The sequence below is a fragment of the Lepus europaeus genome, chromosome 11 (assembly GCF_033115175.1).
Source record: "Lepus europaeus isolate LE1 chromosome 11, mLepTim1.pri, whole genome shotgun sequence".
Lineage (NCBI taxonomy): Eukaryota > Metazoa > Chordata > Mammalia > Lagomorpha > Leporidae > Lepus > Lepus europaeus.
Genome location: NC_084837.1, coordinates 11,031,742 through 11,049,245, shown reverse-complemented (window position 1 = coordinate 11,049,245; position 17,504 = coordinate 11,031,742). Strand labels below are relative to the sequence as shown.

General features: G+C 43.8%; 1 protein-coding gene across 4 annotated transcripts in view; it reads right to left on the bottom strand.

Annotated features, from left to right (window-relative positions):
* Positions 1-17,504, bottom strand: part of TJP1 (tight junction protein 1) — a 252,979-nt gene that overhangs the window by 24,155 nt on the left and 211,320 nt on the right. For all 4 annotated transcript variants that reach the window (XM_062204982.1, XM_062204983.1, XM_062204985.1 and 1 more), the window contains 8 exons: positions 11,654-11,793; positions 10,697-10,802; positions 7,167-7,317; positions 4,628-4,736; positions 3,516-3,735; positions 2,481-2,665; positions 2,289-2,384; positions 19-101 (listed from right to left, as the gene is read on the bottom strand). In XM_062204982.1, coding sequence (XP_062060966.1) covers positions 19-101; positions 2,289-2,384; positions 2,481-2,665; positions 3,516-3,735; positions 4,628-4,736; positions 7,167-7,317; positions 10,697-10,802; positions 11,654-11,793 — 1,090 coding nt within the window. The remainder of the gene's footprint in view (positions 1-18; positions 102-2,288; positions 2,385-2,480; positions 2,666-3,515; positions 3,736-4,627; positions 4,737-7,166; positions 7,318-10,696; positions 10,803-11,653; positions 11,794-17,504) is intronic.

The window sequence follows — 17,504 nt, the reverse complement described above, 5'->3', positions numbered from 1 at the left end:
CAACTTTTAATAACTTACTTGATCTATTATTTGCTTTATTGTATGAAGTCGAATAATGCCAGAGCTACGTTGGTCAGTTCCAGCATCTCGCGGTTCACTTTCTGTTTGTGAAAAGTTAGGACAAAAACAAAACACCAAATGTCCACTGGTTAGATCAGAGCTTCCCAATTACTGCCGGGGCACTGCTGGGTGGATACCCTGCACACTGTGGCCTGCTTAGCCTTACTTCTGGACCCTGTGCAGTAAAGGGCAGGAGCAGCCCAAGCCCCTCCCCTCTCTGTCCCTCTTTCATTGCGACAGCCACGAAGTCTCCAAACGTGCAAACATCCTCCACTGGGCAGCATGGACTCCCCTTCTCCCTCCTCAGAATCAGTGGGGCAGATCAGTGCTTAACAGGGCCATGACTGGGAAAAAGCAGGAGAGGTACTTGCTTTGAGTATAAAATGAAAGAGTTGTCCGCCAAAACCTCAGTCATCAAATATTTTGATGCAGTATTTTCAAAATATCAAAATTAATACAAAAAGCCCACAATAAACATGAAATCTTAAAAAATCAATCACAAAGTGGGACTTGAGTAAAAATTATTTGACTGTAATTTGGTCAAGGGAAACTATCAAATATAGCAATTATCCTGAGTGAAAATGAGATAAAGAAGTTTTTTTTTTTTTTTAAAAAGAAAAGAAATGAGTAAAAATAGTATTGATGAACTTGCTTCAATTAAAGTCAAGAAACTGAAATTAAAATAAATCCAGTGTTTGGCAGAAATAATTTAAAAACATGGCTCTCCATATCACACTTCTCTCATTAAACAAAATATTTTCCCAGGGCCAGCACTGTGACACAGCAGGTCAAGCCACCGCTTGCAGTGCCAGCATTCCCCTGTGGGCACTGGTTCAAGTCCCAGCAGCTCCACTTCCAATCCAGCTCCCTGCTAATGCTCCTGGGAAAGCAGAAGATGGCCAAGGTCCTTGGGCCCCTACCAGCCATGTGGGAGATCCAGAAGAAGCTCCTGGCTCCTGGCTTTGGCCTGGCCAAGTCGCAGCCACTGCTGCCATTTGGGGAGTAAATCAGTGGATGGAAGATCTCTGTCACTCCTTCTCTCTCTCTGTAACTCTGCCTTTCAAATAAATAAAATAAATCTTTACTGAAAATAATGTGTGTGTGTGTGTGTGTGTGTTTTCCTAATGACTTGAATGTTCTGGAAAAAATTAGCTATTTAAAATCCATGGGGTTGGTGTTGTGGCACAGTGGGTTGGGCCACCACTTGGGATGCTGGCATTCCATATGGGAGCCAGTTTGAGTCCTAGCTGCTCCACTTCTGACCCAGCTCCCTGCTAGTGTGCCTGGGAAAGCCATGGAGGATGGCTTGAGTGTTTGGGCCCTGCCACTCACATGGGAGACCCAGATGGGATTCCAGGCTCCTATCTTTGGCTTGGCTCAGCCTCAGTAATTGTGGCCAGCAGATGCAAGATCTTTCTCTCTCGTAACTCTGCCTTTCAAATAAATAAGCTTTAAAAAGCTTTCATAAATATGAATAAAGGGATGCACAAATTTTTCTTTTACCCAAGACTCCCAATGATGTCTCGGCAGAGCACTGCAACAAACTGTGATGGTTTGTACAGCACACTGAGGTGACCTGAGCAGGTGCAAGACCTGCCACAGACCACAAGCAACAATGCTGCAAACAGACAGCCCAGTGGGCTCTGGGTTGGAGATCTCAGATCCATAAGCAGAAGGGGAACCCAGGAGTAGGGAAGGCTGTCGAGAATGCCTACAACTTATCCTGGCAACATTGTCAACACTTGCAATATGCCACCGCAGGCCAGAGTGGACTTCCAACTACAACTTCGGGGCCTGATTTCCAGGAAATTCCTCACTGAGAAGATGCTGTGACTGTGGTAACAGGAAAGCTTGAAGAGAAAGGAAGGACTCTCAGGAGTCACATCAAACCCAGAGATCAGGAAGGACGGGCGCATCACTGTAGAGGATGAGACCCAAGACAGGGCTTCCCAGGCAACTAAGGCTCAATGTCAAATTTGGTGGACAAGGAGAATTAAGGAGAGAGATCCACACGGAGTTTTGTTTGGAGAAAATGCCACTAATTCCTTAACTCAAAAGGCTGTCATCAAAGAAGACAGATACTAAGCTACCTGAATTCCTTTAATAAAAGCCTCGTTTTCACTTGAAATCAGCTTGATTTGTATCACGTGAATGGATCAGGCTCTCCTGGAAAGGCGTGCTGAGGAATCGCCCCCGCCACACCCTCAGTCAGCGCTGAAGCTGCTTACTTGCAATCTGATAAATATCTGGTTCTTCTCTGGCCAGCTTTTCTCTGGCAACATCGGCTATGGGTCCAAAGATGGTTACAGGCCTCAGGAATCCAGCTGGGGAAATTCAAATGAAAAATATTGTTTTTACTTTTTCTTTCTTGAACATACTGACATTAAGAGGTATTAAGTTAGTCTACAGAAACACATTACCTTCTCGAAGAACAACCCTTTCATAAGCTGGAAATTTGGTCTGAACTGGCTGGGCTGACAAATCCTCTCTGCTTTTTCGAAGATTCCTCTTGGAGCTGCGAAGACCCCGGAACCTCCAGAAGTCAGCACGATCTCCTCCCGCGGTTTTGGGAAGCGTATACTGCACACTGGCCAGCTGTTCAGCTCTGCCAAAAATAAAGGTATTAAAAACAAAATGGACAAAGACTCTCAATGAGATGAAATGTCACAATACCAGACAAGTTCACATGCAGTTTATAACTTTTTTTCTAAAATTTATTTTATTTATTTGAAAGACAGAGGCAGAGTGAGAGCGAGAGCGAGAGCGCGCGCGCGAGAGAGGTCTTCCATTCCGTTGGTTCACTCCCCAAATGACCACAGCAGCCAGAGCTGAGCTGATCCAAAGCCAGGAGCCTCTTCCAGGTCTCCCACAGGGCACAGGGACCCAAGAACCTGGGCCATCTTCTACTGCTTTCTCAAGCCATAGCAGACAGCTGGATCAGAAGAGGAGCAGCCAGGACCCGAAATGGTGCCCATATGAGATGCCGGCATGGCAGGCTAGGGCTTTAACCTGCTGCACCACAGTGCCGGCCCCTATGTAGTTTATATCTTAATGGTTACAATAAAATAAAGAGCTTATAAAACTAACTCAATTATGAACTGGGTGAATATGATGAACAAATAATTCTTTACATAAATTTATGACATCACTTAATATCATTCTATAGAAAGTATCCCAGGGCTGGCGTTGTGGCTTAGTGGATCCAGCTCCCTGCCAACGTGCCTGAGAAAGCAGTGGAGAACAGCCCAACTTCTCCACATGGGAGACCCAGAAGCAGCCTTGGGCTCCTGGCTTCGCATTGGCCCAGCCCTAGCCATTGCAGACATTTGGGGAGTGAATCAGCAGACAGAATATATCTCGCTTTCTCTTTCTCTCCTCCCTCTGCTGACTCTGCCTTTCAAATAAATAAAAACTCAAAAAAAAAAGAAGAAGAAAAAGTATCTCAACATTCATACCTGTTCTTATTAGGGATGATGCCTCGTTCCACCTCCTTATGATTTTTGCCAATTCGAATAGCAAGCCAAGAGCCCAGTTTTCCATTGTACAAGGTATCCACAACACGAAATACCTCTCCCTTGTTAAAACTAAGTCCATAGGGAGATTCCTTTTCGTATTCAAAATGGGTTCTAATATAGAAAGAATCTCCAACATCTGATTCTACAATGCGACGATAAACTAAAAGGAATTAAAATAAACACATTATCAATACTCACTGGGATAAGAAATTAGTCTGGAAAGAATCCATTACGTGAATCACTATTGATAAGAAAGACAACAAAGGCTGCACTTTGTCTCCTGGCCCACTGTATTCAACATCCCATCTCCTGCGCTCACCATCACCGCCCCCAAGACGGGACTCGACGCTCAGTTCCCCCGCTCGGCAGCTGAGGAAAGTGAGGCAGCTTGACCACAGTCACACGCTGCTCTCTATTTATCATCTAATGTAGCAACAAACACCTGACGGATACGAAATCCGTTCTCCAAGGAGGGCCATTCTGTCCTCACTGCTGCTTTCTCCCCGTGGCACTGGTCACGATCTTCCGACAGGGACGTGTGTGCATGTGCAACAGCAGCTCACTAAGCAGAGCGGAGGGGAGCAATGCTACCAGACACCCTGCAACGCACAGGGCAGCCCTCAGAACACAGAAGTTTCTGGTTTAAAATGTCAACAGTGCCAACTAACTGGAGTGTATAGATTTTATCACAGGAAAAATTAGGCATTCTCCTGAGTGTATTGCTTAGATAACATCAGCAGAAAATACGGAAGCTGTCCATATATACTTCTGTATGGTTCTGAGCCAATAAATTTGTTTTTAAACTTTGGAAAGGGTGAGATGGCATTTTACTTGAACAGGAATACATGAATTTGGAACTATGAATGTGCTATGGTAATGCGCAGTGTTAAGATTTTGTGTCCCAAATGACTTAAAATTTACTCAAGAGAGTAACAAATTTATCTATCCATCACTCAACTTTGAGTGAGTCATTTCAGAAAACTGAGAAAATCCCTCCGTAAGTCTTCAAAGGCCCAAAGGTTAATTTTCTGTACTTTCTGATGGTTTCTCACCATCCTTCTTCTTCTGGGCCAGGATGGTCACTTCTTCTCCTTTAGGGAGGTCAAGCAGGAAGAGGACAGCTTCTTCTCTAATGATATTGGTGAAATCCACATTGTTTACCTGTCAAAATAAGATTCCATACATTATTCTTGGTTATTTTCCTTTGAGGAAAAAATATATTCTAATTTAAAGTAGAACTAGTAGTGTGAATTCATCTATGAGAAGCCCCAATGCATCCAGACCTTAGCAATCACCCACTGCAAAATCCAATCAATTCAGACCCAAAGACAAATGTTACTGAAAGTTTCTAGCTTTAAACTTTTAAACTATAAACTCTATGAATGTGCAATACAGTTCTACTTTTTACTAGTTGCTAGAAAAAAAAATGAGATTAAAAAAAAAAAAAAGACGGTATGCACTGTGGAGTCCCTGTGACAGCATCTGTGTGTCTCAATGTAGCCATGTCTGCCCAGTCAGGATTCACTTCAATCAGTAGTTCCTAAGTGCCAAAATGAAGTTTATCAAAATGTCACCAGTGATTGTGTGTAGGATTACAGCTGGGTTTTTTTTTTTTTTTTTTTCCACCTCTTGGAAAATTTTCACATTAAAACAAATACAACTTGCTTTCAGGAAACAATCAAACATGAACTCTAACAAACATTTAAAAATTGATTTTATAAGAAAGGCAGTGGGGAGAGGAAAGAGAGAGAGCTCTCCCATCACTGGTTCACTTCCCAAATAACCGTAACTGTCAAAAGTTGTGTCAGGCTGAAGCCAGGAACCTAGAACTCAATCTGAGTCTCCTACCGGCACAAGGACTCTCCTAACTTGAGCCAATTCCTGTTGCTTACCGGGGTGTGCACTAACAAGAAGCTGGACTAGAAGCAGAAGAGCTGGGACTTAAACCTAGGTACTCCAAAATGGGATGTTATATTCCAAGCAGTATCTTAACCTGTTTGTCAAATGCGTACTCAAGTAAACATTTTTAAAAAATGAGGTACTCCCTGATTACCTCAAAACAAGTATGAAGTAGATAAGAAAATAGGACTGTTTAATTTTGACACAGTAAACCACATGACACACATTGTGCTCAGACATCTTGGACGTACCATCAGGAAGCATCACAATACACTGATAAGATCAGTAAGTCCGAGGTGAGGCCCTGAGTTGCTGACATGCACAGGTGGCTAGTTTGAGAGGACTCGGGAAGCCATCCTGAGTGAAAGATCCTGACAACAGGCTGCTTACTTGAATGATCAAACCTGAGATGCAGACCGTATCAAGAGAGAAACAGGGAGCTACTGAAATTCTCCACGTTTCAGAAAATTAGTAAAGTCGGGAAAAGAAAAGATTAGAGCAGTATCAGCATGGAGTGTTATAAACTCCAAGGAGGAAGGCACTTCAAGAAGAGTTATTTAATAGTCAAAACATGCTAAGAAATAAAGGAAAATGAGAGCTGCGGTTGACAGCAGGTCAAAGACAGCTTACGAAAATTCAGATTCAGTACTGGTTAAGATGGAAGACAGAGACTAAAACTGAATGAACTTAATGACTAAAAAGAAGGTGGGGATGAGACTCAACCACACAGTCAATGTCAAAAGCAATGGGGAGAAATAAGACAATGGGAAAATAAATGAAGAATGCGAGGAGACAGGAAGACACAAAGACGAACGAATCTGCAAGATCTAGAGCAGACAGGAGACAATTCAGGACACAGGTGGGAAGCGAGCTCAGAGCAGACACAGATACGGCAGAGGTGACAAAGACACTTGGAGGTGAGGGGCAGAGTAAATACAGCAACACCCTCTCTCTGATGGAGCTGACGTTTTGATGAAAACGGGACATAGTTTATCTACTGGAAATCAAGTCAGGTTTGTATATCTTAAAAGGAGAAGAGGTAGGTGAAGATAATACTGTGTTATTAGGCAACATACTTATGGCAAACACAAGGAAAAGAAAGGGAAGCAGGAAAAGAAAGAGGGGCAGGAGGGGAGAGGGGAAAGAGGAAGGGGAAGTGGGAAGTAAGAGGAAAGAGACCCCAAGACTACTGGCAGACTGCATCTAACTGTGTCATGTCCTGACTGTTCAGGGCAACTCACACATCTCCTTGGTGCAAATGCTACCTCGTCACCAAATCACATCTGGGGTAAAGAAGGTCCTAGAGGCTGTGTGCATTGCTACAAATCTATTTCCATGGAGAGGGACATTTGATGTTGCTTATTGGCTAGCCATAGCCCATGGCAATCTTGTCAGTCTGAATGTTTAGTTGTACTTTCAGAGACCACTTGGTATAGAGTTTCTCGTTGGTTCTGTGAACACCAGTGACTACAGTGAAACATTACACTGTACAGCAACACACAACCTAACAGCAACACGAGCAAGTGCAGCCATGGGAAGGGCAAGCCCAGCACAGGCGACACTGTCTTAATACAGAGTCTGACTGGTTCAAGAGACAGCACACAACCTCAGAACAGTGGCAGGTCTGCTGTGATGCCTTTTTCTGGAGTTTCAAGGACTTTCATGCCCACACAAGCCGACTTCCTTACATACCCTGAGAATCTGATCACCCTCCTCTAAGCCTTCTTTAGCAGCAGGGCTATCTTCCAGAACGCCAGCCACAAATATTCCGACATCATTTCCACCAGCCAGCCGCAGACCCACGCTATCTCCTTTTCTGAATTTTACCAATTTCATGCTGGGCCTGTCAAAAACAGACATTTCATTTCAAATAGTTAAGAGAAGCTTGAAAGGTTGCAACAAACTACTACACTGAGAACTATATTCCAAATGAAATAAAGGACCATCTCTAAAATTTCCCACACGCCAATGATCTATTGAGTAAAATTTAGTGTAAGAAATCTAAAACAAGGGGCTGGTATTCTAGCACAGAGGGTTACGCTGCCATCTGCAACTACAGCCATCTCATGAGCACCAGTTAGAGTTCCAGGTGTTCCAATTTTTATCCAGCTCCCTGCTAACATGCCTGGGAAAGCAGCAGATGATGGCCCAAGTACTTGGGTCCCTGCCATCTGTGTGGGAGACTCAGATGTAGTTCCAGGCTCCTGGCTTCAGCCTGGTCCAGCCCTGGCTTTTGCAGGCCATTTGGGGAGCAAACCAGTGGGTACAAGATCTGTCTTTCTGCCTGACTCAGTAAGTTTACCTTTCTTTTTTTTTTTTTTTTCTTTTTCTTTTTGACAGGCAGAGTGGACAGTGAGAGACAGAGAGAAAGGTCTTCCTTTTGCCGTTGGTTCACCCTCCAATGGCTGCCGCGGTAGGCGCGCTGCTGCTGGTGCACCGCGCTGATCCGATGGCAGGAGCCAGGTGCTTCTCCTGGTCTCCCATGGGGTGCAGGACCCAAGCACTTGGGCCATCCTCCACTGCACTCCCTGGCCACAGCAGAGAGCTGGCCTGGAAGAGGGGCAACCGGGACAGGATCGGTGCCCTGACCGGGACTTGAACCCGGTGTGCCGGTGCCGCAAGGCGGAGGATTAGCCTAGTGAGCCGTGGCGCCGGCCCCAGTAAGTTTACCTTTCAAAATCAGATTTTAACAGCACTTTATTTTTTGGTTAATTTTATTTTGGAATGTCTCAATTTAATAGTCAAGTGCTGCTTTACATAATAAATTCATCAAAGTACTTCATGAAAGAATGTTTTCCCCAACCTCAAAGATTCTTGGGTATTCAGTACATTGCTGATGCTAACAAATTACTTTTTCTATCCCCAAAGTTTCATCTCTACTGAATAACTAAATAGTCCTGTTTTAAAGTGGTAGGAATTAAAGCAAAAATTAGCTAACTAGTATCAGAGAGTCAAAACCAGGCTCTATGCGTTGTGATTTCTATATCCAACAGACAGCAGGATTTAAACTTTGCAGGTGGAGTCTTAAATAGTTCACTTTCTCTGCTATTTCTTTTTTTTTTTTTTTGACAGGCAGAGTGGACGGTGAGAGAGAGACAAAGGTTTTCCTTTGCCGTTGGTTCACCCTCCAATGGCTGCTGCGGCCGGCGCATCGCGCTGATCCGAAGCCAGGAGCCAGGTGCTTCTCGTGGTCTCCCATGGGGTGCAGGGCCCAAGCACTTGGGCCATCCATCCTCCACTGCCTTCCCGGGCCATAGCAGAGAGCTGGCCTGGAAGAGGGGCAAGCGGGATAGAATCTAGCGCCCCGACCGGGACTAGAACCCGGTGTGCCGGCGCCGCAAGGCGGAGGATTAGCCTGTTAAGCTACGGTGCTGGCCTTTCTCTGCTATTTCTTTCAATTAAAAAAAAAAAAAAAACTTAAAAATCATTCAGCTTTTTCACATTGCTGCTATATCCAATCCTAGTTTGTTTTTTTGAAAGGTAGAACAAGAGAGACAGATGGAAAGCCGCAGAGAGATAAAGAGATATTCCATCCGCTGGTATACTCTCCAAATGGTCCCAAAAGCCAGGTCTGTGCCAGGCTGAAGCCAGGAGCCATGAATTCCAGGTCTCCCACATGGGCGGCAGAGGACAAGTACTTAGGCCATCTTCTGCTGCTTTCCCAGGCACATTGGTAGTACATGGATTGGAAGAGTAGCCAGGACTTGAATTGGCACTCCAATAGGGGATGCTGGCTTTGTAGGCGGCAGCTTAACCTGCTGTATCACAATGCCAGCCTTTCTGCTCCTTTCTTGTTAGAGAGAAAGTGGCCAAGAATCAATGCACGCAGATCTCTATTATCAGAGCAGTGTGGAATTCTTATGACACTTCTTTTTTATTTATTTTTATTTTTTTATTTATTTTTATTTTATTTTATTTTTTTTTTGACAGGCAGAGTGGACAGTGAGAGAGAGACAGACAGAAAGGTCTTCCTTTTGCCGTTGGTTCACCCTCCAATGGCCGCCCTAAAACAAACACTGAGGGATGCCTTAGGGGAATGGACAGGCAGAAACAGATCATAATCACAGAGTATCCTTTACATCTTCTTCTAGACTTTCATAACTACCCCCACATCCCTGGTCCTGAAGATACACTATCATGTTTTTAGATATTTATTTATTTGAGAGGTAGAGTGATGGGGCTGGAGGGAAAAGAGAGGAGGAGAATGATTTTCCATTCACTGGTTCAATCTCCAAATGCCTTCTAAGAATCAGGCTGGGCCAGGTTGAAGCCAGCAGCCAGGAACTCCACGCTGGACTCCCCTGTGGGTGATATGCTGCCTCCTGGGATGCAAGTTAGCACGAAGCTACAGAAGCAGAGGAGGACTCCATCCCAGGCTATCCAGTGTGGGTTGGGGGCATCCCAAATGGTGGTTTAACCAGCTGTGCTACAATGCTTGTTCCCACCCCTGCATTTTCAATGTAAGCGTTTACTGCTATAAATAATTGTAAGCTTATTTCTCTTTTCAGTTTTTGCTTTGTGCATGTGAGGCTCTGGTATCTATACAAACTAACATTTATGTTTTAATTTTCATTTGAAAGGCAGACAGAGAACCTCCATCTACTTCCCAAATACCTAGAACAGCCTGGGGTTGGGCCAGGCTGAAGCCAGGAGCCAAGAACTCCATCCAGATCCCTCACATGGGCAGCAAGAACCCAAGTACTTCAGACATCATCCTCCGCCTTCCCAGCACATTAGCAGGAAGCTGAATTCTTAGTGCTGAGTAGCTGGACTCTACCCAGGCACTGGATATGGGCACCCCAAGTGGCAGCTTAACCTGCTGTGTGCCCCAGCACCCACTCCAGGCACACGATTCTATTATTCTGATATGAGCTACAGAAAAAAAAAAAATCCCCTCGCTCAAAACCAAAATATTAAAAACTGACAGAAATTCTGGTGCCTAAATAGAAAGCAAATTTTTTTTTATTTCTATATTCCTCACCTAAAAACTTGATAGAAGATAGTGGTGAAAAAGAAGACATTCAAAAAGTTTTTCTTTTTTTGGTTGTTCTTAACTAAGTGACTCTACCATGCAAGAGATTGTTAAATAAAGGAAATAATCTAATCACAGCATTAAGCAGTCTACATTATTTTCAAAAATCTTTGCACTATGGTTTGCAATTGGACGCTCATTCTAGATACTGTTTAGTAACAGAAAAGACAGCAACAGAATACTGCATTACCGAAGAATCCCGTCCTCGTGCGCTGAGTTAGGCAGGACACCATCAGATGGGCTGACAGGTAAATCCACATCTGGTTGTCCAACTTGAGCATACACAGGCTTTGGTTCTAAAAGAAGAAAATTTAAATTGTGCAGGACTCAATAAAAACAAAGAATAATCATCTAAACAAATAGTGAAATGACCATACAACAGAGTCTATAAAATATACGAGTCATCAGCAAAACTAAGATCATGAACCGTGACAAGGAACACAGGTACCACATGCATTAGAATACATGTCACAGTTAACAGCTGAAATCTTCATAACAACTAAGAATGTGGCATGGTCATTGGCAGTTTCATGGCTCCGGCTGCTCAAGTTTGAAAAATCTATATTCTCTATGGAAGAACAGAACAGATGTTAAGAAGGGGGAAACCACACATTTCTCTGTTGAGAAAGTCAAAGTAGCCACCTCTGTTCCCTGTGGTCAATTTTGTTTGTAAATATTTGTATTTCTGCCACTAACCAGAGCAAGGAAGATTTGAGAGAATGAACTGAGACATCAGATACAAAATCTCCATTGGGCAACCAATGCTAGAGATGTTGGGGTCCTCAAAAACAGCTCTACAAGGTTACTTGATAGAATGTTTATGGAAACATTTTCAAAAGTAAAATAACTTTTGCTTTCAAGCTTTTGGAGCCAGTCTGATGTTTGTCTTTAATGGGCAGTGCTGGAAAACAACCTGACTACCACGAGTGGTTGTTAACTATCTTCTATGTGTAAAGTAAGAAAAAGCATTCATGGCTGTTTTCTGATGCATGCCAACTTTCCACCCATGAAAATGCTAGAAGACCTGTGCATGAAACGTCACACCTGGGTAATAGGAATTGCTGCATCTTCAAAGTTTTCTGTAAATCCTGAGAACTAGTTTAGTCTGACTGCAAATGTTCTTTGAACTTGTATTTTTTAGGCTTACCTGGAAGGGCAGGTGTTTGCTTCTCATTTCTTTCAACAGTAATTTCTTCCACTGTTTTAGGTGTGTGGTCATCTCCATGCTTTACAGGAGTCGAGACAGCCCCAGGCTTAGACACTCTCTCTTCTTCTCTGCTCCGGAGACTACACATCATTCAAATAAAAAATTAAGAGCACACAATGATTGGCAACACCACTTATAAGAGCATAACACAAGAGGAGGCAAGACAACTTAATGAAGTTTGAAAAAATATTTAAAACTTTTAAAAATAAAATTAACTTTCATCTAAGAATTTGGTTTTTCTTGATGCACATTATTAGCAGTCGCTTCTCAGGAAAAAGTCTCATGTCTTCCTCTTGAAGAGGTAAAACCTAAGTACTTGTTAGTTTCTATTTTCTTTTTCTTTTTTTTTTTTTTTGACAGGCAGAGTTAGAGACAGAGAGAAAGGTCTTCCTTTTGCCGTTGGTTAACCCTCCAATGGCCGCCGTGGCCAGCGTGCTGCGGCCGATGCATAGCGCTGATCCAAAACCAGGAGCCAGGTGCTTCTCCTGGTCTCCCATGGGGTGCAGGACCCAAGCACTTGGGCCATCCTCCACTGCACTCCTGGGCCACAGCAGAGGGCTGGCCTGGAAGAGGGGCAACCGGCACAGAACCCGGTGTGCTGGCGCCGCAGGCGGAGGATTAGCCTATTGAGCCGCGGTGCCAGCAAGTTTCTATTTTCAATTGCTATTCCATAAGGATGCATTCTACTTTCAAACTAGAAATGTTTAACAAACGAACTATAAGTAAAATGGCCTTAGGAAAAAAATTTAAAATTCAGAAACTCTCTAGCTCCAACCAGAATCACCTTTTAAATCATAAATGGTCAAAATTTCTAGCCATTGCTTTAGGAGACCCAGCCCTGGCTGTTGTGGGCATTTGGAGAGTGAACCGGCAGCTGGAAAATCTGTCTCTTCTCTCTGCTTTTTAAATAAATAAATAAATAAATCGTTTAAAAAAATCAGAAAATAAAGTTATACACACAATAGTAAATTTCCTGCTTTCACAGCAAAAATACATAAATATGAAAAAAATTTAAAAAGAATGAGATTTTTAAAAACTATATAATTTCAGTAGTCCTACAAATTTGTTGGTATGAAACAGGAATTTAAACTATTTGCTTACAAACAGATAACAAAAACAATTCCAATTAATTTTCTTCTTGCTTATAACTAAAAAAACCCTTCCAAAATTTAAAATCACTGATATTACTGCCTTGATACAGAACTTAAAACCAATTATAGGCCAGCGCTGCGGCTCACTAGGCTAATCCTCCACTTGCGGCACCAGATTCTAGTCCCTGGGTTCTAGTCCCGGTTGGGGTGCCGGATTCTGTCCCGGTTGCTCCTCTTCCAACCCAGCTCTCTGCTGTGGCCCAGGAAGGCAGTGGAGGATGGCCCAAGTGCTTGGGCCCTGCACCTGCATGGGAGACCAGGAGGAAGCACCTGGCTCCTGGCTCCTGGCTTCGGATCGGCGCAGCACCAGCCATAGCAGCCATTTGGGGGGTGAACCAACGGAAGGAAGACCTTTCTCTCTGTCTCTCTCTAACTCTGCCTGTCAAAAAAAAACAAGTACAATATTTTAACTCAAATGCTCCCTTGGACAGCCAAAGGACTGTATTTTGTTATGCAATTAGGGTGCTTACTTTAAGTTTTTTTGAAAACTGTTGCTAGTGTTTTTTCTTTGGGAAATTCTTATTCCTTCTGTCTAATACCTTTTTGTCCTTTGACACAATTATTATGACTTTAAAAGCAATCAGCCTTTAAAAATAACGTATCATGTGGATGAACTATTTCATTTTTCATACAATCTGGAAAGTGAGTGCTGTTAGTGCATTTCCATTGTCTGCCAAAAGATGGAGGCATTACTCAATAATACATGAAGACCTAGAGCAACACTGTTCACAGAATTACGAAGTGAGAGCCACAACATCTATTTAGGATCTACCTAATGAAAAGGGAGACCAATATTATCTAAAATATTATTTCATCATGGAATCAATTTGAACTATTAATGATATGCTTTATATTATTTTCAAATTCCAACATGTATTTCACACAATTACAACTGGCCACATTTCAAATGCTCGACAGGCACATGTTGCTGCTGACTACGGGGCTGGCCAATGCAGAGTTGGACTCACAGTATAGAACAAAATAAGGAATTTTTCCAAACATTAAAAATGTCCTATTATGAACAAACGAGACCATAAGACAAAAACTCAATTTACACATATGGAATTAGTCTACCATCAGTGGCAACTGCTGAAAAGTTGGTGAGGTGGTGATGATAAAAACGTTTCCTAAACCTTCCTTAGATAATTCTAACCACAACAGTTCTCAAATTTTATGCTGTAAAAAACATTTTTTGCTATTATGAGGACCATCAACTTTACTGAAAATTATCCATGTTCTGTTTCCTGGATGTTCTGCCTCCTAGCAGCCCGGATGGAAATTTCAGATTTTCCCAGGACCTCAAGATCCTTCCAGGGAACTTCCTGTTCTCTCCCAGAAGGATAAGGAAACAGGTTTTGTTTTTTAAAATTTTAACTGGTACATATCAATCTAATAGTAATGACCTGCTTGTCTAGAAGCTTGAGTTTGGTTAAGAACCCTATGGTCAGAGGTGAAGTGGAACGAAGTCTCTGAAGCGCCTGCTTCGGGTCTCAGGGGACAGTGTGTGAGCACGGCAGCAGAGTAACACTATCACACAGCAAGCACTGCTACGCCAGGTGACAGCCTCCACTGCTGGGGGCCGTTTAGTGAGGGCAGAGGGCAGGGCAGCAGCCTGCTCACGCCCACAAAGAGGGGTGAGTCCCTCAGCGTGCTCTTGGGGCACAGAGCACACGAGGATTCAGGGGCCAGAAGCTTGCCCCAGCAACTCTGTGATGGCGTCCAGTGCAATGTCTTCGTGAGGCACGGCCCCTGAGGGCTCCTCTATGCATAGAGGGCAAATACCCTGCAAGTCAGTCTGGCGGCACAGCACAGCCAACTGCCATGCACTGGGCGTGGGTGCCTCTTCTTTCAGGCTCCTGCGATCTGCGGGTCTTCCCTTTAGCACTCTCTTGAATCCTTCCTAGCCAACCCCTCATTATTTCCATCTCTTCATGTGCTTAATTTCTTTACACTAGACTTCCTCTGTTCATGGAAACTGCTTTTTGTCTCCTGATCAGACTGATAAGAAATGGTAGGCCTGCCCATTCATGAAGATTTCCCTCACACTTCCAGCACTCAAACATGTTCCCAAAGAGAACCTTAGGCCTCAGATGAACTTTGTCAGTTTCATGGAACGACCTGGTGTAATACAAAATGTAAATCTTGATAATCCAATGTTTTCACATTTCACCACTATCCTATTCATCTAAGCTTTTAGTGTAATGAAATTTCTCAATAATAAGCACCTGCTTATGACAAGTCATAAATTACATCCAGTAAATGAACTGCGAGTGCCAAGGAGAGAACAATATAGCCACGCCGAGGCTCAGGACATACCAGCGAGTCACATACTCTCTAGTCACACACTGCAGTGAGATGCAGCAAATAGTGTCGTCAGCGACACTGACTCAGTAAACACCAAGACAGTGCCTCATGAACTGCCAATCCTCCTACAATGCAAGTCTTAGCCCAGAGCAGCGGAATAAGACACCAAACAGCCCAGCAAAAAGCAACAGACATCAAGGCTTCAGACACTCACTGTAAGGAGTCTCTCTATGCATACACTGTTTGCAAACAAAACTATTCTAACATTCCAGACTAGGTATTGCAAAACTTTTCCGTAAATGGCTCCCTTGGCCAGTCTCTGACACAACTCACTTGTGCCACTGCAGGACAGGTCTCCAACGAAGCTTTGCACAGGCTACAGTCTGCCAAGCCCTGACTAGACAGCAGTGAGGGTATTTGTTCATGTGTTTACAACAAAGACCAAGCTTACATGTTTGTGTCAGAATTCTCTGCGAACGGTTGCTAAGAGGAGCAGAAGCAGGTCCTGGCAAGGATGGAAGTCTCTGTATATCCTTCTTCTCTAAAGATTAAATAGCAATTAAATTACCTTCCTTTCTCTGGCCTGCAAGGTCAAGGATTTGAGTCAAAAGGCCAGGAGTACTTTTTCTTCTTTTAAAATCCTGGCCCCAGCCGGCGCCGCGGCTCACTAGGCTAATCCTCCGCCTTGTGGCGCTGGCACACCAGGTTCTAGTCCCGGTCGGGGCACCGATCCTGTCCCGGTTGCCCCTCTTCCAGGCCAGCTCTCTGCTGTGGCCAGGGAGTGCAGTGGAGGATGGCCCAAGTGCTTGGGTCCTGCACCCCATGGGAGACCAGGAGAAGCACCTGGCTCCTGCCATCAGATCAGCGCGGTGCGCCGGCCACAGCGCGCTACCGCGGCGGCCATTGGAGGGTGAACCAACGGCAAAAGGAAGACCTTTCTCTCTGTCTCTCACTGTCCACTCTGCCTGTCAAAAATTAAAAAAAAAAAAAAAAAAAATCCTGGCCCCAATTCCTTTCATAACTTTTGTAAACTATGTCAACTTTGCAACCCTACACTTCATCACACCTCTCAACCTTAGCTTATTTTCCTACAAAATGAGGAAATTTTCTAAGAAAACGTTAAGCACAAGCAGATATGAAAGCATGCTGAGAACTCCTAACTCACGACACCGTGACTGCCAGTCCCCATAACAACAGTGAACGCCTACACCACGTACGGATGCCTGCTGCTGCTGCAGACGGGGAACTGAGGCAGCAAGCAGTGTGCTGGGACATGAACCCACACGTGTGGCTAAAACCCCACAGAAGGCACTACACGGGTGACTTAGCAGAATGAAGATGTATACGTAGTTGCTATTATTCCCAGAAGATGGCTGCACATCCTAGCGGGGCACAGCTGCTGTTTACCATAGACTTCTTCATACATCAAGTTGAAGCTTCTCAGAAACTGAAATCAGCACTCTGTCATTTCCTTAAACAACAGAACTGAAATAGCATTTGTAAAGACACAAGACATTTACACAAACAAAATTAAATAAAAATAAAAAACTAATGATGTCCTATGGTGTTTTTAATACTAGCTTTTTACTCTTAACAATGTATTTGAATTGTTTTTCAAAATGCAAGGCACCCTCTAAATTAAAACTCCACATATTTTAGATAATAAGGAAAAAAAATGAAGCCATTCATTAACTGGTATTTCATATCTTGCCTGTTTGCAAGCTACCAAGTTTCAGAAATTAAACTCTTTATTTATTTTTGTTTGTTTGTTTTGACAGGCAGAGTGGACAGTGAGAGAGAGAGAGAGAGAGAAAGGTCTTCCTTTGCCGTTGGTTCACCCTCCAATGGCCGCCGCGGCTGGTGCACTGCGGCCGGCGCACAGCGCTGATCCAAAGGCAGGAGCCAGGTGCTTATCCTGGTCTCCCACTCCCGGGCCACAGCAGAGAGCTGGCCTGGAAGAGGGGCAACTGGGACAGAATCCAGTGCCCCGAACGGGACTAGAACCCGGTGTGCCGGCACCACAAGGCGGAGGATTAGCCTACTGAGCCAGGGCGCCGGCCCAGAAATAGTTTAAACTCTTAGCACAACAATATGGGAAGAATTTGATGACCTGTCCTTGTGTCATTGAATTACTATCCTTTCTTTTTATGCTATACTTTCTGATCAGTAGTTCTCAAATCTGATAGCATGAAGAAAAGAATGCTATCAGGAACTTAAAAATAAAAAAAAAGCATTCCATGCCTCTGTCTCTGATGAAAGTAGGCCCCAGGATGTGATATTTTTAAAAGCTCCCATTTAACTGGTGTCGTCCACGAGAACAGTTCCTAAGAAAGACG